At 37.3% G+C, this 27,049-nt stretch overlaps 1 protein-coding gene across 2 annotated transcripts; it reads left to right on the forward strand.

The window, feature by feature from the left end:
- The first annotated feature begins 358 nt into the window (after positions 1-358).
- LOC103713204 (homeobox-DDT domain protein RLT2-like) lies at positions 359-26,801 on the forward strand. Of its 2 annotated transcripts, XM_039131605.2 has the most exons (19): positions 371-1,228; positions 1,345-1,875; positions 7,055-7,125; positions 7,376-7,790; positions 7,875-7,903; positions 7,992-8,081; positions 8,160-8,324; positions 8,405-8,627; positions 8,898-8,998; positions 9,319-9,405; positions 10,817-10,969; positions 11,068-11,223; positions 16,194-16,403; positions 16,486-17,214; positions 17,298-17,852; positions 19,004-19,639; positions 19,757-19,861; positions 23,188-23,451; positions 25,618-26,801. In XM_039131605.2, the coding sequence occupies exons 1-19, from the start codon at positions 1,081-1,083 to the stop codon at positions 26,425-26,427; spliced, it is 5,478 nt and encodes a 1,825-aa protein (XP_038987533.2). In that variant the 5' UTR covers positions 371-1,080; the 3' UTR covers positions 26,428-26,801. The 2 variants fall into 2 exon arrangements, with proteins under 2 accessions (XP_088560864.1, XP_038987533.2); XM_088704738.1 differs by having other exon boundaries at positions 359-1,228; positions 7,376-7,903.
- The last annotated feature ends 248 nt before the right edge of the window (positions 26,802-27,049 follow it).

The raw sequence follows: 27,049 nt of genomic DNA on the forward strand, positions 1-27,049 counted from the left end.
AAAGGTTGTACACCAATTATTTAGAAATATCTATTTTGTCCTTCCGAAAAGTAATTTAAATTCAAGTATTCAAATGAGCATTTTGCTAAAAGAATGAAATAAATGGGTTAAATGCCACTCTTTCTTATTTTGCTTGAGATTAGGTCCAAAACATCGACACTACTTGCTGAGGTGAAAGCCGCCCGGGCCACGTGAAAGCCGGGTCCACGATTCCATCGTTTTCATATGGGCCCATGGCAGACCCGGGCCCATCCCTTCGAATCCAAGCCTCCACTCCCGGGAACCAGGGGCCTGGATTAGTCCTCCGTACAGACGACGCATCCCAACAAAAGAATTCACGTTGAAAGAGAGGAGAATCACGGAAAAGAATAGTAGAGGCAGAAAGAGAACAAACCCGAGACCCAACAATCAAAAGAAAAACCTCAAACGAAGGAAATTCGCCCATCTCTCTTCAATCATCCCGAATTACCAAGATTCTCTCTACAGCCCCTCTCTCTTAAATCATTACTTTTCCCCAAAATCCCACAAAAAAAGGAAAAAATAATCACCCCACCCATTACATCACGCAACGTCCTCTCTCTTTCTTTTTTTTTCTTGCGAAGATAATAGATGGGAACAATCCGCTGCTCTCCTTCTCTGTTCCTCCTTAATCCACCTCAAACCCAACGCCGAATTCAATCCAATCACTATTTTTATTCCTCATTTTTTTATTCTAGTTATCTCCTCCTCCGCCTCGTTCTCTTCTCTCCATCTCTTTATCTCCCCCTTCTCTCTAATCCGCTCTGTTTGTTCTTATTGTTCTTCACTTTTTTCGGTGGGGTTATTATTCTTCTCGGTATTGTTATTACTATTATTCTCCGCCGAATCTCACCACACATCTCGTCGCCCTTTTTTGGTCTTTTGGGGTTTTTTCCACGCCTAATCGTTCTCTTTTTGGCCTCCGCGTGGTATAAATTAATGCGGGGAAGGAATTCGTCCTCTTATTTCTTGTTCTTCCTCGCCCAAAAACAGAAGACCTAGCTTCGGTCTATTCGCCTCCAATCTCCACCTTTTCTCTTTCTAGGGCTTGGTCTGCTGCGGATGGAGATCGGAGAGGGCAGCGATGGGAAGCCTCCGCCGGAGGGGGGCAAGAAGCAGGCGTCGACGCCGGGGGGCGGTGACGCGAAACCGTCGAAGAGGAAGATGAAGAGCCCGTACCAATTGGAGGTTCTTGAGAAAACCTATGCCGGTCAGTTGATCGATCCCTTTTTGATTCTTTTTTGCACGATTATTCCAGGGTTTTAGTGATCGATCGGGTGGGGATTTTTTTTTGTTATAATTTGGTTTGATTTTGTTTGGGGGCAGCGGAGACGTACCCGTCGGAGGCGCTGAGGGCGGAGCTGTCGGCGAAGACCGGGCTCTCGGATCGGCAGCTGCAGATGTGGTTCTGCCACCGGAGGCTGAAGGACCGAAAGTTCCCGCCGGCGAAGAGGCAGCGGAAGGAGGAGGAGCCGCAGCCGCCGGTGCTGTCGCCTGCCGCGGCTGGGGGTGATGTGATGATGGGGTCAGGGGCTGCAGGGGCGGGGTTGAGCTCGAAACCCTTTGCAGGGGGGCTTGGGAGTGGTGGAGAGACAAGGAAGGCCGTCTCCCGAGCTGCTGCAGCTGTCTCGAGGATCGCGTTGGACACCTCGTCTGCTGGGAAGAGATACCATGAGCCTCCACCTGGGCTGCTACCGCCCCATCCGTCGCTGGTGCAACCGCTGCCCCTCTCAGTGGCGGAGCTCCGTGTGATTGCTTCTGTTGAAGCGCAGCTTGGGGAGCCGCTGAGGGAGGATGGGCCCATTCTTGGTGTGGAGTTCGATCCTTTGCCGCCTGGTGCTTTTGGGGCACCTATAGGTACAGATATACTAGCTATGATGGTAGCATATGCTATTTGTGAAGCGCTTTACTGGGCAATTCTTTTTAAGATTTCTATGAGGGCTAGAGATGGGTAACGTAGTTGCTGCTTTGAGTTCTTTGATCTGCAACTGCTAGTTCCTTTGTGAACATTTTTTGGCTTATGGACTTCAACTTGTTCTAGATGTTTAACTAAGCATAACCGTAGTTTATACTTTTTAAGAGTTTGTTTCTTTAGATTGTCTAGTATATTAATACATCATTTTAATGTCTATCTCAATTCACTGATATTGACATGTAATTGCCCTAGATTCATGATGGAGTTTCTTATCTGTTAATACTCTTAGATTTGATGGTAGTAGCAAAGGAAGCTTTTCTAGTAGTTGTATCCTTATTTCTTGTGGTCTTCTTGTAACAAAAAAAATTTTCCAATGCAGGGCGAGGATATTATGCATGAGAAATAGATTGCGGTAAAGGGGCTCCTGCTCCTGCTAGTTATTTCACCAAATTACAGTATCTAGTTGTGTAGTTCTGTTATTTCTACTTTTATTATCCTACTTAGAATCCTATCAATGGGTCTTTTGGAGAACACTCTATAAGGTGCACTGTTCAGATGATTGAGGGGATAGGTGGTTCTGGTTGTTGCATTACTGTTACATGAGATTGGCTGGAACAAGAATTTAGTCCTCAATATTCTATCTAGCCTATTATAGTTTTGGGCTATAAAATGAATCAAAGCAAGTTGGAGATTTTAATGTCGAGATAGATTCTGATAAAATGAGATCTAGTAGGATCAAAATCTGCATTCGGAGAGTGCACAAGTTGCAATGACCAAAAATCAAGCACTAGAGAACTGATGGAGCACCGGTAGAGATGGTATAGGACATGAACTGTTTCCATAAGCAGTGTGATTCATATTTTTGTTGAAGTGCCAAAGAAGGTGATATAAAGATCATGGCCAACATGGATGGAAGTTTGGAGAAATGATTTGTAGGCGATTGTGGCATATGTTAATAACAAGAATGATTGGTGAAGAAATTTTTATAAAGTTGGCCCAAATATTTGTAATAAGGCTTGTTAGTGATATGGTCTTGCTCTTGGCAAGTATTTTTTTCTTTTATTTTTTGGATAAAATAAATAGGCATCTTGCAAAAGATTTATCTTAGGATCCTTCAGTCATGCGGTCCTGCCTTCTCTATTAGTTTACATTATTTTACTCGACAAATATTCATGTTTCACGTGAGTTTTCTATTCGGGCCTAATTCTGATGTCTGGATAATTGCGAATATGGATGATAGGTACTCCACTTTCTTTCTTTCTTTCTTTCCTTTTTTTTGTTTTCCTTCATTAATCTCTTTCATTTAAACATCTACATACATGTCTTTAGGAGTATGCTTTATAAGATATTCTGGTTGCATGATGAAGTGAGAAGGTGCTTTTTGTTTGTTGCATTGTTGCTGTATGCTCTGATGTTGGCCTTTTTTGGTTAAATTTAAGACAAGAATATGCTCCACAATGTGTTATTCATGATGTTGGCTGGTAAAAAGAACAAAAGATGAGCAAGTTGCAGACCAGGGATTTTACCTAAGGGTGGATCCATGATAAAACAAGAATGAGGGGACTGCAATTGTGTACTTTAGAGGAAGATTGTGGGTTACAGCAATTGAGAACGAAGTGGTGGAGAACCAGTGGAGATAGAAATGTTTAAGAGGAGTCCGAGGAGCCCTAATTAGGCAATGCATTTCATATTTTAGTCGAAAGTGTCAAGAAAAGGATGGGAAGACATTGGTCAATATCAATGGGAGTCTAGAATGTTTTGAAATGTGTGGTCATGGTGTATGTGGTTGGTAAGAAGAATTATTGGTGCAAAATAATTTAGAAAGCCAGCCATAGATATCTGGATTAAGGGTTGTTGGCTAGGTTATTATTTTGCTTGTTCCATATTTTTATTGGATCAGCAAATATTTGTCTAGCAAATAGATGTGGCTTAGGGTTTTTCATGTGGTCCGCTTTAGTGGGAAGCTGGCACTAGATATTTCTGTTCTCTTAAGTGCAGCTCTGTCATTGTTTCCTTTTAAGTTTAATTATTCTATTCTTTTGACTTGAACTTAACATACTTTGTGTTGACTTCTGCTAAATCATTTGCTGCATTGGATTATCACGTTTTGTCCACTAGACATGGTAATTCTCTGATGTGTTGGGCTTTTCAGACATTTGATTTCAACCTGTAAAGTATCTGAGGAGTTTGCTTGTAGCCATTGAAAATTTTTCACGTTGTACTAATGCATGCATTTTCTGAGTAAGTTGTTGTAGTCTTATCCTCTTGAGCGCCTTTCTTTAGTATAAAATATATTATGTAGAGAGTTGGAGTCCTCAGGTCACTTGAGTTGCTTATGATTTTTGTTAGAAAATATTTATTTTTCCTACTATGGTTCAGCAAGATAAAACTAAAACTTCTTAATAATTAACTTTTGATTTTTTATGGTCAATTTCAAGAACACAAGCATTGGTACTGGTTCATGCTTGCCAACAAAACAGTTTGACATGACCAGGAACCAAAATATTAGGTACTTGTCCATACAAAAAATATTACCTTCCATGTAATGGATTTTCAAGAGTCTGTTACACCGGTACATATGACTCATGACTACATGAAAAGGCATTAAGGTTTTGGACGGATTTGAGATTTCAGGTTAGTCTAGTTACGGTTGCTAAGTGGATGCAGTTTTCTCTAAGTTTTTGATCTACTCCTTGAAGAATGATGTAAAAGGCATGGCCCCTTAATAGTGGAAACGAAAATCTAAGCTCTGTGTCACATGTAGCTGTCAAAAAATGTATTTAGGTTTTAGCCAAAAGTAAAATTATTGTATTATTGTCTGTGAAAGTTTGTCTTCTCTCTTATATGGCACAAGCATATTTCAGATAATGTTCTGATATGCCCCTCTAGCAAAAAAGGTGGGAAATCTTGTTTGTAGGCTTCCAAACTAATTTTGCAAGAAATAAAGGAAAGAAATAAATTAGAAAAGAGGAAATTTTCTGGAAACATTCATTAAAAAATAGAAAAAAATAAATATATGAGAAAGTCTGACAGTATTCGGTAACTGTTGATTACTCATTTAAAAGATTTTTATTTGGTAGACAATTTGCAAAGACCGATAAACGCAACATTGACATTATTGTGCAAGATGAAGAAAATGTTATGCAGGGATTAGTTTTTTTTTGTTTGCATAATTAATACTAGTCGCTTGTCAATATGACTTTTATGTGTGAGGTGGCACATGATGGTTGGCAGCTTCATTTGTCTATTAGGCCGCTAACTTATTATATGCTCTGTAATGCATGATATGAGGCCATTTATCAGATTCATATGGTGATCAAGTTGATATCAGTTTGATGCTGTTTACTATGGTGTGCTGGATGTATTGCAGTTTGTTTTTTAAATTAAAAATATTGAAGTCGGCCGAACCTAAGCATGTGAGTGATAGAGGATGATGCCTGGTGGGGTTGCTAAAGGCTCTTATATTGATACAAGAGACTTAAGTTTGACCCTGCCGTCACCCCAATACTGGGTAGGCTTCCACTCGTCCCAGTTTTCAGGGAAAAAATGTGAGTGATGTTGTTTGTGCAGTCCATGAGCTGCCTTTGTATTTGTTGGTTGCTTTTTATCAAGTTGGGTGTCACTAGAGGCCTCATGAGGGAGTGAAATTCTTTTACAAGTTATTTATTGCCAGTATTAGCAATCAGTAGGAAATACACTTTTTAGGATTTTTTGCAGACAACATAAATATATGATGATGAGTATGGAGAAGATGCAGTATCTTGATGAATAACATTTATAACCCTTTAGATCATCTGGTATATGGCTTCATAATTCAACTTGTTGTAATTGGATCTAGGTACCTTGTGCATAATGTTCCTGGTGTATTACCTTGACCTCAAATGGGAGAAAACATGCTCATTTTTTCCTGTTTCTAGGCCAATGTAGTGCATTTAGCTCTGGCCGCATTCATTCCATGCCATGGATGAGGGTCTGATATTTACATCTATATAATTTATTTTTTCATGTCATTCTCCAAATGCCAAATCTTGGTGATATACATACATGCAGGAACAGGAACTCCTACATATATATGTAGGTATGCATGTTTTTGGATGCTTTTGCAGTCAGGTATATAGCATATATATAATGCTGCATGTGAACATATACATAGTTGTACATGTACATATGTGTGGCTTTCGACATGTTGGTCAAATCAGTGCAGATATATTGGACTGGAAAGTCCCATATAACTTGCACTCTTCAGTAATCCTGCACCTGAATAAAGTGATTAATAAAAGGTTCATTTTAGATTGAGTATCATTACTGCTATCATGATGAAGAATTGCTAGTATATGCTTAAGCTATTTCATTAAGGGATTTTTTGCAATCCAGATATACTAGGAAACTAAAGGCCCTCTTATCATTGTTGTAATTGCTTATTATGTTCTTTGTTTGTGAACTACAACTTCGACAGACATCTTTGTTAAGGTGGCTTGAAATATTCGTCTGTGGTAGGATCTGGCTCATTCTTGTTTCTGGATTTGCAAGATAGATATTGGCAGCATTTATCTTCTTGGTTTCTAAAGAGGGCAGAAGGGACATCAAGCTTGTGTGCAAATTACATGGCGTTGTCCACCTTTTAGTTTGATATTTTTTTAAGTACAATCAGCTTTTGATTTGATGAAAAATACTAGACATGTCCAGGCATGCATTGACAATAGTGGTTTTCACACTGGCATCCTAGTGAATTTATACACTATCAATGTCTTCATAACCAATGGAGAAGAAGGGGTGTGTAATAGTGGATTTCTTCATTTTTTGGCTTGAATAAGCATCAAATACTAGCTTTGAGGTTTTAACTCAGACTTCTTTTGTTAAAGAAAATATATAAATTTTCAGTTTATATATTGTGGTCTTCCAAAGAAGAAAGTCATAAATAGAGGCCGAATTGTATTAGTATATAATTGTGGATGATGCCACTCACCCGGAATTCATGTCCTCTGTTTCTTACGAGTTGCGAGTGTGCAGTTTGTGAATCAGTCTTGTCAATTAGATATTATATTGTACTTATATTTTGATTGATTGCTGATGGTGATTATATGTAGATTCTCCAACTTATTCTGTTTTTTTCTTTTGCAGCAATGCCGTCGCAGCAGAAGCAACCTCTGCGGCCTTATGATGGTAAAATGTTTGAGAGGCATGATGCAAAGGTGATTAAGGTTTTTTATTTTGCCACTATCATCTATCATATTCTGCTGCTATTGACAAATTGGCATTTGGTTTACATCCCTGATTTTATGATTTGATGGGCTTTTGATTTAACTTTTCCAAACCTAACACCTTTTAGTATCGATATGTCTACAATCTCTGGGCTAGCATTATGAGTCTTGATTTATCTTTTGCAGAAGAGAAATCATATATTCCATTCAACATTTGGAATACTCTGGCTTTTGTTTGCAGGCATCAACTTTCTTGCCTAGTATAGAACATTGTTTAATGCCAAATTCATCTAATGGGAAGAGGAAGCTGGCAATTGGAGGTTCTAATGTAGGTCATCCTCAGATGGGTCCAAGAGCTCTTCATGAATATCAGTTTCTACCTGAGCAGCCAAGTGTCCGATCAGAGACATATGACAGGGTCCCTCAATCTCATTTCTATGATTCTTCAGTGGATGCTCCTGGTACCAGGATGCAATCTTTAACTTCAGGAGCGCAATATTTGCATGGAAATGAACAACTGGCTCCTAGTTACACTTTTCAAGGTCAAATGTCGGGTGCCAGCCTATTGTCTCATCAAGGCAGGCAGCAAATTTATTCTGCAGTTGCATCAGAGTATGAGACTACTCAGCACAGCAGCTCTTTTGCCAGTGCTCCAGGTGACAGTCAATTTGGTGTTCATCAAGTCATGGGATTAGAAAATTCATATTTATCATCTGATAGGAGGATTTTTTGTGATGAAGATTCTTCTCGAATGGAGAGGAAACGTAAGGTATGCATGATCTAGTGAGCAAGCTTCTTCTGATCTCCTTTTTTTTTAAAGTTGGTTCTGTTTTTATGTAAACTCTCAACATATGCAGAGTGAAGAAGCAAGAATTGCTAAGGAGGTTGAAGCCCATGAGAAGCGGATACGGAAAGAGCTTGAAAAACAGGATATTTTGAGAAGAAAGGTGTCACTATTTTTTCTGAATGTTTGTCTTTGATGACATTCATTAACTGCTTACTGAATTAAAGCTTTTCATCTACAGAGAGAAGAACAAATGCGGAGGGAAATGGAAAGGCATGACCGTGAAAGAAGAAAGGAAGAAGAGAGGATGATGCGTGAAAAACAGAGAGAGGAAGTGAGATTTCAAAGGGAACAAAGGCGTGCACTTGAGCGCAAGGAGAAATACTTGCAGAAAGAAACCCGAAGAGTAAGTATCTCAACAGTATAGACTTTTGAGTTTCCTTTTTTGAAAGTAAATTAATATGTTTCTCTTGGGGATGAGTTCAGGTTGAGAAGATGAGGCAGAAAGAAGAACTGCGAAGAGAGAAGGAGGCTGCAAGGCTTAAAGCTGCTAATGAGAGGGCTACAGCTCGCAGGCTTGCTAGAGAATATATGGAGCTTATTGAAGACGAGCGCTTAGAACTAATGGAGTTGGCTGCATCAAGAAAAGGATTGTCCTCAATTTTCTCACTTGACAGTGATACTCTGCAGCTGCTAGATTCATTTAGAGGTATGTTCTTTTATATGACATGCAGCTCAGCTGCGAATTGCCTTGTGCATTTATTGCCTACGGAACATGAAGCTCGAGAAATGACATAAATTGGTTTCAGTTAGAAAACTTGATTTTTGTTGGTGAAGTTACAATGTTTACTTATAAGCATGATTAACATTTTTTTACTTTCTGCTATATAATTTAAGGTCAACTTGAAGGATGTTCAAAATCCATCATGAAAAATCTTATGAATTTTGATCAGTAATTCAGCACTTTTATGTGCTTCAGATATGTTGAGTTCATTTCCGCCAAAATCGGTGCAACTGAAAAGGCCTTTTGCAATTCAACCTTGGATGGATTCTGAAGAGAACATTGGGAACCTTCTTATGGTACCGTTTTCTGATCTGGCTATTATACCTCTGTTTGCTTAATATTTCATGTTCGGGTCGATTGCTCTTATGATGGCTTTGTTTTGAAGAAAACATCTTTTGTTGCTGGAATGTACCTTTGTCTTAGGATATCTGACATAATAAGCTAGATTACATGTGTGATTTGTTTATCATATAAGAAAGGTGGTGATTTTCTTTAGCTTTCATTAGTATGGATTTACTAAAATTCCATATACACTTAATATGATGCTTTCATGCTATATGATTCATGAGTTATTTTTTCCTAACACGTATTAAATGCCACTGTCTATCAATTTCAGGTTTGGAAATTTTTAATTACTTTTGCTGATGTCCTTGGGCTTTGGCCATTCACTCTTGACGAGTTTGTTCAATCTCTCCATGATTATGTGAGTCCTCTATACATATGTTTTTAGTCATCTGAACTTTGTTATCTCATGTTTTCTGCATCCTGGAATTATTTTGCTGTTGTGCCAATGCTATAAACAATGTGGAAGTCGGAAGTCAGGGGCATGGAGGTTGCAAGGTACCAGCTTGGTCTGCGATTAGTCTTGAGTCTAGACTCAGGCTGACATTAACAAAGATCAATTCTTGTCTGGATATATTGTTTTTGGACTAGATAGACCCGTCTTCCATTGCGTATACCTGATTTATTCAGTGATTGATATTCTAATGCTTTCTATATTTGCTTGTAGACTGGTAGAAGCATCTTTTCCAGTTATTGGATCTGGAATAAGCTTCCTGGAATGTCACATCATGCCCCAATGCTCAAACTCAGCTTTGTATATATGTAGAGATAGATATATGACTACTAGTGTCTTGTACCTGCTCTGTGCACCACTTGTTATACCATGCAGTATGTTTTCAAAATTTAAAATTTGGGGGGTTTGTATGCTCTCCCAGATGAAGTGAAAATGTTGATAAAATTGTAAATTTGGAAATATGTTTTTTGAGGCATTGTGGTGGATTTTGTGAACTGTTAAGAGCAATACTTTTTATGAAGGCACTTCCTTAGAGCTCTCTCTCTTTAAAAATAATATTTAAAAGGGCATATATATTGATAAGGACTTAGGGCTATAAATGGGCTCGGGTCGGCTTGACTTTGGACCATGCTTCGGGCTAGGCTCAAAAGAGTTCAGACTGGGTTTGGGCTTAAATATAGATTCCATTTGTTTTTCGGGCCCGGCTCGGGTATGTCATTGGCCTAGCCTGGGCCCGACCCGAGCCCGAACAAGGCCCGAAATGGAGCCCGAATTTAGGCCAATTTTTTTTTTTTTTGTAGTTATTTAGAGAGAATAATGAGAAAGTAAATGACATATTAAAATGGATTTAGTTGAAAGTAATGTATTATACTTGTGTTATAGGAGAAAGACTAATTTTTAATTAGTTTATTTTCTTGTGAAGCAATATTAAGAAATATTAAACTTTAATCGAATTCAGGCTGGACCTATTTTTGGCCCAAATGGATAATTCCGGCCGGCCCGATTGGGTTCAGGCCGGCCTCAGGGCTGGGCTTAGGCCTGGATTATCTAAAATTTTTCGGGCCTAAGCCCGACTCGAAGCTTGAAAAAAAAATTCGGGCTGGGTTCGGGTAGGGGTATTGCCCAGCCCACTTCCAGCCCTATAAGGAGTGCATTTATCTTCATCCACCATCTAGTCAGGCCAAACTTCTTCAAGGAGCTTGTGTAATATATAATTCGGATAAATATGTGGTCGATCCTAGATGATACTAGTTCGTTTCCCAGTTGCCAATCAAGTAAGCAGTCTTGGTTTTGTTGATCTAACATTAAGCTTTCCCAGGACTCGAGACTGCTGGGGGAGATACATGTTGCTCTATTGAAATCTGTCATTAAAGATATTGAGGATGTTGCAAGGACTCCAGCTATTGCATTGGGAGCTAACCAAAATAGTGCTGCTAATACAGGGGGAGGTCATCCACAGATTGTTGAAGGGGTGTGTTGGCATTTTGCACTCACTCTGTACTTTCTTTTCTCAGTATTGATTTGTGTTTAATGTATCTCCTTATTTTTCAACTTCCACTGTCATTGTAGGCATATGCTTGGGGCTTCAACATACGCATCTGGCAGCGCCACCTAAGTTACTTGACATGGCCTGAAATATTGCGACAATTTGCTTTGTCAGCTGGATTCGGTCCTCAGTTGAAGAAAAGAAATGTAGAACATGTTTATTTCCGTGAGGACCATGAGGTATCCTACCCCTGATACAAGCTTCTAAAATTATGCTCACATCTTAATCTAGTTCCTGCAAAACTTTGGTAAGGATCTTTAGTCCTGCCTTGGTTGATGTGGCTATGTCCATTGGTAGTTCTGATATTGTCTGGATACACGTATAATTCTCATAAAGAATTAAGGAAGTGCAGTAAAAAGGTCAGTCTTATTCATTTCAGAAGACAAGATAGACAGTTGCCAATTTGGGATTTTATTTGTTAACAAGATTAGGCATTAAAAAAAATGCAGTTTGATTGCTTTAAGGTGGAATTTACAATTTGTCCCTTGAGTTTTTCCTCTACTATATTCCGTTTAAAAGGTTTTCATATGCTTTGTAACTAGTAGTTTATATTTTTCATGAGAAACATGGGTTTGCAGTTTTTCTTTGTTGGTGATTTGTGGTTTAAGATTTTGGTGGAAGCTTTCTTCTTCGTTGGCTGTTCTATTTTGTTAGAGAAACATAATTGAAGTCCCAAAAGCTACATATATGTCTTGGGGCTGTTTGGTAGTTTTTGCCTGAGCAAGAATCTCCTTCAAACAAATTCATGCTTAGGCTCAATATCCAGGTTCCATCCGACATAACCCTAATCACAGTTGGTTTTGTTATTTTACTTTTGCATAGATTATATTGTTGGAAGATAGGAGAGATATGGGGAGAGGCTTGTTTTAATTTTTATGTGACAGTAAAGCTAAAAGCGTTCTGCCATTTGAAGTTTGTGTTCTTTCATATCTAAATAAACATCTATGGAACATGCAACTTTAACCTTTGCCCCCAAAATTAATGGTATGTACCCAAAAAAAACTCTGGTTAAACCTCATTTATTCTTTTACTCTTTTTAGTAGATTGATTTTGATTGTCAAATGATTTTCTGGAAGTATCATTATTGTGGTTATTGTGAAATTGGGAAAAAGTAGAGGGAAAAAAGACATTACTCGATGTAGAATATCAAGACATTGCTTGAGATATCAAATATTTTCTTTTGTTTCAACTATTCTAAACTTTACAAGAGATTGTTATTTAGTTTAAGAATGGTTCTTTTGTTTATGAAGAATTTAATTTCTTGTAGACTGCTATTCATTTTTCATAGCTTATAATGGCTTCTTGCATATGTGAATTGTGATCTATTTTTTTATATTTGTCTATTTTAAGAAACGATTTATTCTCATCGTCGTATTTTGCAAGTTATATCAAGCATGCTTCACTGAATGGAGCCTCATCCTTGGTCTTTTCCATGCTCATGTCTCTTAACTTTTTTTGAAGCTTGAAGGCACCTGGAATTTTTCCAGGAGTTGTGGTATATTGTTCTCTATAGTTTTGAATTTCTTCAACTTAAGCTAGCACATAATTTTTTGATTAGATTAGTTGATTGTATTTGCAAGACATGTATCTTTTATAGGTTAGCTGACAGGATGATGCCTAATTAGGTTGCACAGAATTTTCAGTTTAGACTAATGATTATCTTTTATTAATTAACCATGACATGCTACTGCTTAGGGCTGAAAATAGATTGGATATTATTCGACCGTATCCATCTCCAAATTGGTTTGGATTGGAATCTTGTAGAAATCCTTGTAATTGATTGGATCCTGGTACATGCTTATGAGTTTTGCTGGATATCGGATGTGGATTCGGATATCCGGTTAAAAAAAACCCTGAAAGACTAACTATATCAAGGAAAAATCATTTTCATAGCACTTGCACAAGGTATTGAGCTGGTGACCTCTTAGTTGTTAACAACTACTCATCTACGATGACGACATTCAGTTTTGTTATATAAGTCATTATTATACCTTCAAACTTACGTTATCGAATATACTCATTTGAAATATGTTGTGATATTTCATATTTTAATAATTATTTCTTTTTATAAAAACTTATTTCTTTTTTCTTTGATAAAAATATGAAAAATGAATAACTTCGTTTAATTCTTTATGATATTTTCAAGACTTTTTTGTTTAAAATATTACAAAAATCAATAACTTCAACATATTTGTATATTTGTATATATTTTTTTCTTAAGGTTCTTTCAAAATATAAACCCATGATTCTTTTTATTTATGCTGCAATTAGAGAGTAACAATAGTACTTATTGTAGAAAATTTTTAATACTTTTATATCATATATTTTATTTAGATAATTTTTGTTTCATTATATTTTTAATACAAATCTGGTAAGATCAGTGACCCAGATCCTTGGCCAAATTGGTTTCCATGCAAGTTTAATAGCTAGGCCTTGGACCACTACCTGGTTATTGTGCATTGCCTACGATCTTGTTAGTGGATTCCGTTCCTATCCTTTATGATTATATCATTTATGTTAGTTTTCATTATTGATTTCTTCTCAAAATTTGATTTATATCCAACGAATATCTTACATATCCATATTTAGATCGAGAAAATATGGATATAACTATTACCTGACGTGTGTCCATATCTGTTTAAAACAAATATGGATATGCCTAATATTCGATTTGTATCCTGATACTTTTGAAGAAATATGGATGCTAATGTTGGTGTTTGTTAGGGCTGAAAACTAGTCGGATATTATCATTTTGTATTCGGTCCGAATCGAATTCAGATAGAAATTCTTGAATCTGATTGGATCTAGATTCTGATAGGTAATCACAAAATTTTTAGGATATGAATCTGGATCTGGATTTTTGAAGATTTTTCTGAATCCGAGTCTAGATATCCAATCAAAAAAGAAATCTGAATACTACCTTTATCAAGGATCGAACCCAAGTCTTTAACTAACTGGCCAGCCACTCAACCATTGAGACAACACTTATTTCTATTCTATATTGATATCTTATTATACTTATTTAAAACTTTTTCATGTCATAAAAACAACATATTTCATATGTTATTTATTAATTCTTTTCATAAAAAAACCTATCATTTTCATAATGATAAAAAATGAAATATTTCAGTTTATTCTTTATAATATTGTCAAAATTTTATTGTTTAAAATATTTTAAAATATCCATACTTGTAACGCGTTCTTACATCTATAAATAACTTTTTCTTACAAGTTCTCCATAAAATATAATTCTTGATTGTTTTGTATATTATTTATTTTTATTTAACAGTTAATTTCAAATATATTTTTAATACAAATACAATTGAACCAATGACTCGTAACCTTGGTTGAGTCAGTCTCCTTGCGATTTGAATAACCACGATTTAGACCCTTACCTAGTTACCTATGCTTTGCATGTGATTTTTATATTGGATTCCATTCCCATCTTTAATAACAATCATTTATGTTGGTTTTCATTATTGAAATTCCCTTAAAATCCAATTTATATATAAATAATATTTGACTTTGATCCATATTTAAATAGATAAAATATGAATATAATTGATTTCAAGGTTGGAGGAATCGATATCGAGCACCGTACCGATTTTTTGGCGGTACGAGTCGGTCGGGCTGTGCTAAGCCCGTACCAATAGAGAAAATCATCGGAGCCGAAGAAGGAGAAGAGAAAAAGAGAGAGTGGGGGAGGGAGGGAGAATGAACGGCGATGGATGCTGACGGAGGGCCACGGGGGGCCGACGGAGGCTAAAAATTTGGAATTTTTTAATTTAAAATTTTTTAAGTGAAGTCGGCAATCGATTTGCTGACTTCACTTAAAATATCCCAAATTTTTTAGCCGCGACCTCGATTGCTCCTCTCCCACGGCCGTCCGCCGTGCCTCGTTCACCCTCCCTCCTCTGCTCTCTCTCTCTCTTCTCATTCGGCTTCTGCAGCGAGCCGTTTTCAATGGCTAAACTGTACCGGTGAGCCACAGGCATAGCTTGAAATTGGCGGAACCGGCCGGTTTGGCTCGGTTCCACATTCCTTGATTGATATCCAATTTGTATCCCTATCCGTGTAGAACAAATATGGATATGGTCAGTATCCAATTCATCTCTATATATGGATACTAATTCTGGTATTTGTTTAATATCTATATCTATATTCATATCTGTCGAAAAAATATGGTTATGGATATGGATGTACCAATACGCGATCCATATCTAGACCATTTTCAGCCCTATTATCTATATTCATATTTGCTGAAAAAAATATGGATGCAAATATAAATATACCAATATCTGATTCGCATTTGCTGAAAAAATATGGATACAAATGCTGCAATACTAGAATCCGATCCGTATTCGTATCCAATATGGCTTGCTGCTTCTACAAATACTGTTTTGTTAGAAAAAACCTCTCCTTTTTTAGCTTGATCAATAAGCTACTATTGTCCTTTTTTTGTTTGATCAATTATCTACTAGTTTTCATTATTTAATTCAACTCAAAATCTGATTTATATCAAAATAATATTCTAATATTTCACATTGATATTCAGATAGAGAAAACATGGAGGAAAAATCATCCCTTTTTGATAGATTATTTCATGTCATGTTAATTGTGTAATTGATACTGACTTGAATATATGGGGATGTGCGGTTAGAAGAAATATGGCTATAACCAATATCCGACTTGTACCATATCTGTTTAAAACAAATATGGATATTGACTTGAATATATGCATGTGCATGGGTACTACTATTTCTTTGGTGAAAAAATTATCCCTTTTTTGGGCCTGATCCATGATAGTTTGCCTTTTTAATAAATTGTCTCATGTCATTTTAATTGTGTAACTGATATGGACTTGAATACATGTGCTAGGTCATGCATTTAATTTTATAAAATCATGTTCTTGAATTCTATCATTTTGGAGCTTAGAAAATCTCACTTTCTGCTGATTCCTCACACTGCACGTTATCACTCTTTTAGCAATATCAGCATCAATCACTTAATAGATGATGGTTTTTGATATGAAAAATATATTTTGCTTTTGTTGTGTTACTGCTCAAGTGCATGCATTTGAAGGTCCTATCAGTTGTTGGCTATTTATCTTTTTAGTGGAGATTTAATGGAATTTTCTTCTGATTGTCAGGGTAATGATGGTGAGGATGTAATTTCCGCTTTACGGAATGGTTCAGCTGCTGAAAATGCAGTTGCATTGATGCAAGAAAAAGGTTATACTCATAGACGTAGATCTCGGCACCGTTTAACTCCTGGTACTGTCAAATTTGCTGCTTTTTATGTCCTTTCTCTTGAGGGAAGCAAAGGCCTCACAATACTAGAAGTTGCAGACAAGATTCAGGTATCTCTTCCGTCAATTGTCAAATTCTTCCTCTCTGTGACCTGTTCATCTGAATTTTCTTTTCCTATCCCTTCATTGTCAGAAATCTGGTTTAAGGGATCTCACCACAAGCAAGACACCGGAGGCATCTATTGCTGCGGCATTGTCGAGAGATACAAAACTTTTTGAAAGAACGGCTCCTTCAACATATTGTGTACGACCTCCCTTTAGAAAAGATCCTGCTGATGCAGAAGCTCTACTATCAGCTGCACGAGAAAAGATACGAGTATTCCAAAATGGACTTTCAGATTCTGAAGCTGAAAAGGATACAGAAGATGCTGATGATGCTGAAAGAGATGATGCTGATTCTGAGGCTGATGATGCTGACGTTGCTGATGACCCTGAAGTTGATGATGCCAGTATTGAAGCAAAACCAAATAAGAATGTTCCTTTTGCAAATGAATTAAAAGATGCTAGAGCATCAACTTCGCTAGGTATTAACAAGGAGGCAGTTTGTGATGAGGCCGAATTAACTCCACAGAATGTTTCTAGGAATGTGGAAAAAGGCCATTCAGTTTCTCCTCCTGAAAACTCCAAAGTGATAAGCGCTTCGGGTGCTACCCAGTCCCTTGATGTCGATTCAAACTGCCATGAGGTAGTTAATGCTGACATGGAGGACATTGAGGTTGATGAAAGCAACTTTGGTGAACCATGGGTTCAGGGACTGACAGAAGGTGATTATTCTGATCTTAGTGTTGAAGAGCGCCTTAATGCCCTTGTCGCGTTGATTGGTGTGGCTATTGAAGGAAACTCCATACGTGTTATTCTTGAGGTAGCAATTGAATATTTTGGTACTATATTTTCTCTTACTTTTGTTTCTATTTGTGACCTGTCATCTAAAGCGCAGTCTTCCAGGAACGTTTGGAAGCTGCAAATGCTCTAAAGAAGCAGATGTGGGCAGAGGCACAGCTTGATAAAAGACGTTTTAAAGAAGAGTATGCAAGCAAATTACAGTATACTTCTTTCACAGGGAGCAAAGCTGAGGCAACCCAAACAAATGCTGCAACAGAGGGAGGTCAAACTCCACTACACACTGTTGAGAATCAGATTTGTGATGAGAATCCAACTACCATCAACAATGACCAGTATCTAGAGCAAAACAGTCAGATCAATGTTGGTAATGTGTCTGCTGAAAAGAATTCTTTAGGGCAAGATTTTTCTACTAATGCAGACACTCTTCCACCTCAACAATATGGATATGCATCTGAAAAGTCACGTTCACAGTTAAAATCATACATTGGTCACAAGGCAGAACAACTATATGTATACAGGTCACTACCCTTGGGTCAAGATCGTAGGCGTAATCGGTACTGGCAGTTTTCAACATCTGCTTCACCAAATGATCCTGGTTCAGGAAGAATCTTCTTTGAGTCCAAAGATGGCTTTTGGAGGCTTCTTGATTCAGAGGAGGTGCTCATCTCTTTTGTTTTAATAGTTAAAATTATAATTGTATTTACGTTCTTTTAGTGGAGGATGCATACTTACTTTCTGAGCACAATATCTGTCAGTGACAAACTTATTTTCGAAATTGATAAAAGGTGCAGTCAATTATTTCTCTAGTTATCAAAACAAATTCGAATTTAAATTTCAGGTGCTAAATTTAAGTTGTCTGCTCATTTTTTCGTGCCATTTTTTGATATTTTCCATTTTTAAATACTTCTCTCTGTTAGACATTATATATAGCTGTGTTCTTTAATTGGCTTGGACTGGGTACTGCAATAGTTCTTGCTATGTTCACAATAATTTTATGTACAGTGCGTTTCTGAATTTGCTGGATCAACTAATGGTTTTTTTTCCGGTTCAATAAGCACAGTTTATCTAAATCCTACCACAGAATTAAAGTGTGTAAAAGTTTAATTGGCATGTTCAGAATTGCAGACTGTGCTAGTATAATGGCAAGATACAGATCCAGGAACTGAAGGGGCTACTAATGAATGACTAGAGGAAATAGCTTAGTGGATGTCTCATGTTGCCAAAAATTTAACCTTCATATAGACTAGGTTGGAAACTTAATACTTTTTTTTTCTTGATTATTTAATCTTGCATTTGTTAGCTCATAATTATTGCATGTGCATTTGTGTCCAGTCTACCTACTTAATTTCATTTCCAAAATTATTGTCAACGAAGAATTTGCGTTCATTCTTTTTCATTCATTTCTTATCTAATGGAAAGGAGGAGCATTCTTATAGCTGTGAATAAGAATGAAGGGGTATGTCAGTCACCATCTGGATCACTGCCATAATTTCCTTCCATCCTTTGCTTGTGCATATCCTACAACATTTACTGGAGGAATGATGTGCTTGTTCCTTCCAGTGCTTACAATCTTAGGTTCTACTAATTCTATCAGTCAGGCTAGAGTGGCATAGGCATCAAAAGAAGGCAAAGCTCATTCTTTTGAAGTAAATCACTATTGAAGTTTTACATATATGAGACCAATTGAACTCTGCTGTTTTGTAATCTTGGGCTTGTTCATGACATATACTCAAGTATTGGATGTGGCACATGATCCTTGTGAATTATGCTTTTTTTGTAACACAATGTTCTCCTTGATAAAAATACAGGCATTTGATGCTCTTCTAGCTGCCCTAGATACACGTGGTATTAGGGAGTCTCATTTGCATTCTATGTTGCAAAGAATTGAGACAACCTTCAAAGAAGCAATTAGGAGGAAAAAGTGTACCACCTCTCTGAACTCAGCTGGAGGTCCTGCAAAAGGAGGGGCTAATGAAATGCAATCAAGTCCTGATTGCAGCACTGAATTTGACAGTCCCAGCAGTACTCTCTGTGGTCTTACTTCCGATGCTTTGGAAGTCTCAAAATCTTTCAAGATTGAACTTGGGCGGAATGTGATCGAGAAGCATACTGCTTTGAAGAGGTACCAGGGCTATTTAAAATGGATGTGGAAAGAATGCTACAATCCTCATATATTATGTGCCATGAAATATGGGAAGAAAAGATGTTCTGAGCTGCTACAAACTTGCCATTTCTGCTACCAGTCTTACTTAGCTGAAGAAAGGCATTGCCCTACATGCCACAAGACATTCAAAACCTTTTATAATGCTGATTCAAATTTCTCAGAACATGCTACTCAGTGTGAAGAAAAGCGAAAAATGGACCCTGAGTGGAAAATGCAAGCGTCAGATTCTTGTCTTCCCATTGGGATCAGGCTGCTTAAGGCACAGTTGGCTGTGATTGAGGTGTGGTGACATTGCTTGAGTTTGTTTTTTTTAGTTTTATTTTTTGAATTAAATTTTATTTAATTTACTGTTGTTTTTTTCTGATTTTATTCATGGTAGCATTTGCTGTATTTGTAGGTTTCCATTCCAGCAGAAGCTCTTCAGCCTTTTTGGACTGAAGGATATAGAAAGTCTTGGGGTGTAAAGTTGCACTCCTCGTCATCTGCTGAGGAACTCTTTCAGGTTGCATTTACTTTTACATATTTACCTCACAACATTTAATATGTCATATGATCATTTTAATTTGGTTTTTTCTACTAATTATACTAGACTAATAGAAAACAATCATGTAAAACAACATTTTTTCTTATTTCACCACTCATTGGAATTTACTCAATGGGAGGAGCATCATAAACCTTGTGGCCATCTAATATAGGTTTCAGTGGCCTGTTTCACTTTTACATTACAGTAAATTAATGCTTCCTGCTGGCATTAGCTGTCCTCATCAAATTAAACTTGCATTAAGGTAATAAGAATCAATGCTGGTTCTAGGAAATTGTTAAAACATGGTTTCATTAGTTTTTGATACTTTAAAGTTTAAATCGTTTGTCATTTGGGTGCTTTGGTCCTCGTAGGCTTTGGGAGCTTAGCTGTCCTTGTTTTTCTTCTGTTGTCATTGATCAGAAGTATCAATGGCCCTGATCTGAAATGAACACAATTTAGGCCTGGAAAGATCTTCAAATTAATCAGGGTGAAATAGCTTCCAAGCTAGTAAAATTTGATTTAGCATTCCAATTGGTTGTCTTTTTGGATTGTGGGATTCCTGGATTGTTCACTTCATTGTTTCTAATCCTTTTTGCTTTTGTAAAATGTGAATGTAAAGTTGAATGTTCGTTATCTCAATTAAATGAAATGAGAAGTAATGCGTTATGATCATTGCCCAGAATTGGCACCCAGCATGAGTTGACACATAATCTATTTATTCTTTTTAAATATTTTAAATTAAAAAAGGGTATTATGTTTTTCTTTTGACTTTCTTATTCTGACATGGCATGACATGTGTGTCATGGCCCATGCATTGGCACCAAAACATGAAACCTTAATCATGATTCGGTTAATTACTCATCGAGAGCTAACAAAATGATATTATAAAAGTGACCATTATTGAAGATTAGATCTGTTCATGAGCCAGGCTGGGCTTTTCCCAAATTTTACTTAGGCCCGGGCTTCGGGCATCCTGACACTTTTTTAATTTTTTTTTAAAAAATGCTTAAAAATATTTTTAAAAAACTAAATATGAATATTTAAATGTTGCCAATTACCTACAATATGTCTATTGCCCTATTAAGCTCACGCATCATCAACAATTGCCAATTAAGTCTACAAATATATCAAACATAAACAATCAACACACAAAAAAATTTGGGCCATACAGGGGTCGGGCTGGGGGCCGGGATTTAATCCCCAAGCCTGGCCCATATTAAGCGAGACTATTTTCCAGGTGTAGACTGACCTGCCAGGCCTAAAACCTTGACCCAAGCCCACCCAAAAGGCTGTGGGCTTGAGCTGGCTGGGCCTGTGAACAGGTCTATTGAAGATGTATGTCCTATTTTCCTATGATCTTGCTTGTATTTTCCTATGTAACAACAAAAGCCATTCAGCTCAGAAAATATGTGAAAAATGAATTTCTGTAGTTTAGTAACTTAATATTCTGTTCCATCCAAATCTTGTAATTGGTGCCAATTTGTAACCCAGTTAACATCAGTGACACATTTTTGTGGCTTAAAACATAAATTATCTCCATTGCCCTCAGCAGTTATTGCCCATCACAAGGAGTGCTGCAAATGCCATAATTTTTCTGTTTAGCACCATGTGAATTTTCTTATCAAGGTTTTTGCTTCAGCATTTGGCAAGAAATATTGGTTTGTTTCTGATGAAATTCATAGTCATTGCTTACTTCAAGTCACTGCATCAATAATGAGGATGATGATTAATATTTTTTTCCTTATAATTAAACTGTTTTGTGTACACATGCATAAGTTTGAATTGGTATCCTGAATTAACTTTATTTTTTTGTTATTTAAATGTGTTGTATTGTGAATGTAATGCACTATAAAACATTGTAAATACACACCACATGCATGTAGATGTGAAGGACAGTGATAGATTTGCATTTGCTTGTAGTGGAACATTTGTCCACATGCAGCTTGCAATGCAGCATTTCCCACTTAATGTGCTGGCTTTCACGTGAATCACATGAGCATGTAAGTAGTTCATAGGAATCAGATGAGTGTGTATAATATACATGTTGGCATGGGTATGTTGCTCAACTCTCTTTTGTACTACTGCCGATAATACTTTTTTGTTGATTATTGTGCAAGTTCCTACTCATGCCTGATGGAGGTATTGCCTGCTTACTCTTCATTTTCAGTCTTTGCAAACTTCTTTAAGTTTCCACCTGCAGTTTCTCACTCTCCACACATCATACTGTATTGGATAACCCCTAAATATTCCAATATTAGTCTTACTAATTCTTGTTTGCATAGCCAATTTCAACCCGTAAAGGACTTTCCAATTCCAGTAGGAGGGAGGAGAGTCATCCAATAAAAAATGGCATAGCAATGATCCTAAGAATTGCAACAGTGTAGGTATTCTGCATGACATTATAAATAAATGTTGCATTGTTATATTAGACAAGAAAATAAGCAGTAATACAGTTTGGAAAATTCCTGGTTCATCTTTCAATGTATATTTTGTACCAGTTGTTCTTTATTAGTATGCCTGTCAAAAGTAAATTGTCCTTATTTCATTGCATTACCTGAAAGAGAGACAACACACTACTACAATGGTCGCTGGTGGATTGCAAAATCAACCATCGTGCTTTGTTGAACATGGTATCAAGCTTCTTAACTGCATAATAGATATGAAGCACAAGCAGCTTATCTATGGGTTTGTTGTACTCTTAAGTAGATCCTGACCACTACTCAAGAATGAGAAAGAATTTGAATTGAATTAATGCTAAGTGGTCTGGAACTCTGGATGTATTTTCCGACTGGAACTTGGGTTGGCCTAGAAAAGAATATTTTCTAGTTTTCATAAAGGGAAAATTTTATACTCCATGAAATTTTGGAAAATTCACCAACATTTCTGGATAGACTTGTAAAACTTGAAAGAAAAAAAGTAAAACCAGAAGTTAAAGAAATATGATGACTGTAGATACTTTATAGTTTATAGTTTGTGAAGTCCTATCAGTAATGTGAATTAGTTTGTTATTGGTACTATGCTATGGATATAATCACTTAGAATTTTGGATTATATCTCTTAAAATACACACAAACCCAAATAGTTGGGAAAAAGGTTAGATGGTTATAGGTTATCTCAAATACACGACTTGTCATTTGTGCTGCATCTTGTGGATGTTACTTAAGCCTTTTGGTATTGCCTGATTTTGAATAGGTATCTTCTTGGTGGCAATATAATTTCATACTACACTCCTTCGATTACAATACTACTATCTTTTTATATAGAAATCTAGAAGTAATGCCGTATTTTGTTTTGTTTGCTTGCAGATTCTGACTTTGTTAGAAGGTGCCATAAAACGGGACTGTCTATCATCGAATTTTGAAACAACAACTGAACTGCTGAGTTCTACTACACTAGGACTCGTCATGGACAGCACTGTTGGCCTTTCTGGATCGGTTCCTGTACTTCCATGGGTGCCTGATACTGCCGCAGCTGTGGCTTTAAGGCTGTTGGATTTTGATTCGTCAATTTCTTACATGCTGCACCAGAAGCTGGAATCTCATAAAGAGAAGGAAGTAGGAGAGTTCATTGTAAGTTCATCTGCTCTTTTCGTATGAATTTTGGTGTTCCTTCTTAATAGATAAACCAGATAGCTTGTAAACCTGAATAGGATGGGAATATAGGAATCAGTAACGTCATAATGGTTGATTATGATTTTGTAGTTGATTAAATCATAAAGCATTTGTTTGATGTATGAAGATTTGAACATCAATTTTGTGACCCATTGGACCAATATGATTCTTCGGATTTATTTGAAATAGGAAATGCTTCAGGGCACCTGTTAAGCACACAAGAAAAGTTCATTGAGCCCACAATTGCTGTTCTAGCAACTCCATACCAATAAACCCCGTGGAGGTCTACAACCTCAGTGCTGGATAACACACTAGTACGTCACCTGTTTGGTATGGTACAATACCATCCCGTACTGAGACAACTCCCTGGCCTTTCTCACTTTGATCATGGTACCGTCCAAAAGCATGCGATACGGATCTTTATGGTACAGTATGCACCCTAGTTTTGGATAGTACCAGTGGTATGAGACGGTTCCGCTCGGTTTAGACCGGTCTGGATTGGTTCGACTCACCGAACGAACCTCGGTATCGTACGGGTAAGGTACCGTATAGTCTGTATAGTTCAGTACAGGCCGGTATGATAGATCTTGACTTACGGAAATTCCCTCTTGACATGGCAAGAGAATTTTCATTTGCATATAACTGGTTTCCTATAGCATTATTCTCTAGAAATATGCCTTAATTTTCTCATGTGGAAATTTTTGTAGGGGGCAAAATTATGTAATGTTGGTTAAGCTTTGTCTCAAAAATTGGGATAGAATATTTCCTTACTTTTTGAAAGCAATTTATGTACAGTTTAATCAATTTTTGCTCGTATTCAATCCAGTAATCGTGATTAAAGAGTCCTGTCTCTTTTTCAGGAAGAACGACCATGAACTACAATTTGGAGCCTTAGTAGTTGTATTTAGGTTATCTATATTACATCAAAAATAAATGATTTTTAAATGCATGCTTAACATTCAAAACTATAATTCCAAAAGGAAATAAGAGGGATGCTAGGATGCAAGAGTTAGTGTGAGCACCTAGGCTGTGCCCAACCTTTTGAAATAGCAACTGGAATCCAGTCTATGTTGATTTGAACTTGTCAATTCTCTAATTTTATTTCAGAAGAATGCCCCTGTTTCTCCCAAGATCTAATTGAATGTTATCTGCCTCCAGGAAATTACATTGAAAGTGTCTCCATATATATTGTAATCCTTTAAAGCAGGGCTTCCTTTTATCATCTTGTTGTTTTACAAAATACATTGATAGACAAGACAAATCTTGAAGTTTACATTTTTAATCACTAGTCCAATATCAGAAACTACTTCTTTTTCAAGTTAAATTCTATTGAAGTATCACTCACCAACATATGAATGGTGTTTTGGGGTTTGGGCACCATTCTAAGTCATCATTTTCACCAAATGTCTGTCTCTTTCTCTTTTTTCCTAAAACTATTCCGTGCTTCTTTCCTAATGTGTTTCACTGCCTGTCTCATGGACTCATCTAAACTTTGAACTAAACCAATCCTAAATCTAGAGGAACTTTATCAGTAAGCTAAAATCTGAATACTTTGCATCTCATTGCTCTTGTAAATTCTGATATTAATGCTATCCTGAAATGAGCTTGTTCTATTGGATCGTGTTGTGTTCTTAAATTTTATACATATTTAATTCCCTTCTACTCGGCATTGATTAGCTGGGAAATATATGAGGAAAAAAAATAAAATTTTGTAGATTAGTGTCGGTTCTTTGTGTTGGGACTTCTAGGAGCTGTCTGGATGCCCCGGTAAGCTGTCCAGAGGATGTACCGTAAATGTTTAATGGTGGGAAGAGGTTAGCTTGAGAGTAAAATAATGTTTCTAATCAAGGAAAGTTTGGCTCGTGTTTTCAAAAAAATTGGGATTCTGGAAATCTTCTCTGAGAGGGAGGGATTCGAGTATCTTAATTTTCAGGGACTATAATCTCAAAGTTCCTGATCTCTTGCCATGGATGCGAAATTTTTCTCCACAGCCACTGACTCTCTTAAAATTCAGTTGCATGAGGAACTTATCCCTGGAATTCTTTGTGTGGGCATCCAAACAGGCCCTAAGCATAGTGATTATCTAATGGCCCTGTTGGATTATAGTACTATTCTTTTATGCAGAAACTTCCATCAAGATATGCTGTTGTAAAGAACTTCCAAGAGCTGGATCCAACAGATACTGCAGACCAAGTAGATTACCTGAAAGAGGCTAAGTGGCTTGATCCTGGAAGTGGACGTAGAGGTCGTGGACGAGGGAGCCGTGGTCGGGGTGGAAGGGGTCGTGGTCGTGGAGGAAGAGGCTCCAGAGGGAATGTAAACTCCACCAGAGTAGAGTTCAGAGATGAAAACATTAATAGTTTTGAGAAGACCACAAGGAAGTATGCAAGAAGAGGCAGGGCACGTGGCCGAGGGGGGCGTAGGCGGGGTCGTCGCACTGTTAGGTCATGGCAAAGATCTGAGAGCAGGGTGCCAGCAGTTCGAAAGGAGTCTCTGTTTGGCAATTTTAGGAGTGTGAGTAGTAGTGTCAGACAGGACAGTGTTGAGGAGTCTCCAAGAAGCTCAGGTGGAGAAGAGTGGGGTTTAGAGGAAACCCGAAGGCCGTACATCGAAGATGATGACAACAGTGAAGGTTCCCAATCTGATGAAAATGGTCAAGCATCAGGAGAGGAGTACGATGATCAGGCAGCAGACTATGCTATAGACTACAATGAGAGCAAACCCATAGGACTAATGGATGATGAGAGTCAAGAGGAGGATGATCCTGAAGATGACGAGGAAGATGAGGTGGACCGCAGTGGGCATGAGGACTTGGATGCTGATGTGGATGATGAAGATGATGAAGAAATTGGGGACGTGGGGGAGGTCAGGGATGAAGGAAATGGAGATGAAGATGAAGGGGCTTCATCGTTCTCTTCAGAATACAGTGATTAAGGAATTCAAATTCTTCCTGTGTAGAGTAGAAGAAAAAAATTTAAGAAAATGATAACTATCCATTTTTCTTTTTGCCTGGTGATAGCTGTAGCTGTCATTATTCTTTTTTTCAGGTAATTTAAGTGCCGAGGCAGTCTGAGGAAGCTTTCTAATTGCTTCTGCAATCTGAGGTGAATTCTGGACAGTTCAGATAAGGGAAGGAGGTCAGTGGGAAGGGCAGGTTTGAGTCAGCTTTGCGCTCTTAGCTCGCCTAGTAATACCGAGTGATGCGGCAGAAGTTTGTAGATTTTGTGTTGCTCAGGTGTTTCTAGGCTGTTCCATGTACCTATTAAACGATTTATCTTTTATTTATAAAAGTTTCATTTTGTTTAGGATATCTTTGTTTTATTTTGGAAAAGTTACAAGAGAACGGACATAGTTAAAGCATGTGCCATATTTATCTGTAAACTGGGATAAATAGTCTTCTGCTAAAGTGCTGCAGTCAATAGAAGAAAGGAGCTTGGAAGTCCTAAATATGTGAGAAGAGTTGGGGTAAATTAAAGATGGATTGATGAGACAAAGGTCCTGAATATTTGGAAACAGGTGGGGCAAATAAAAGAGGCATTACATTTATATTCCAAGA

The sequence above is a fragment of the Phoenix dactylifera genome, chromosome 9 (genome assembly GCF_051530095.1).
Source record: "Phoenix dactylifera cultivar Ajwa chromosome 9, Ajwa_hap1_PhDact_Kaust_v1.1, whole genome shotgun sequence".
Taxonomy (NCBI): domain Eukaryota; kingdom Viridiplantae; phylum Streptophyta; class Magnoliopsida; order Arecales; family Arecaceae; genus Phoenix; species Phoenix dactylifera.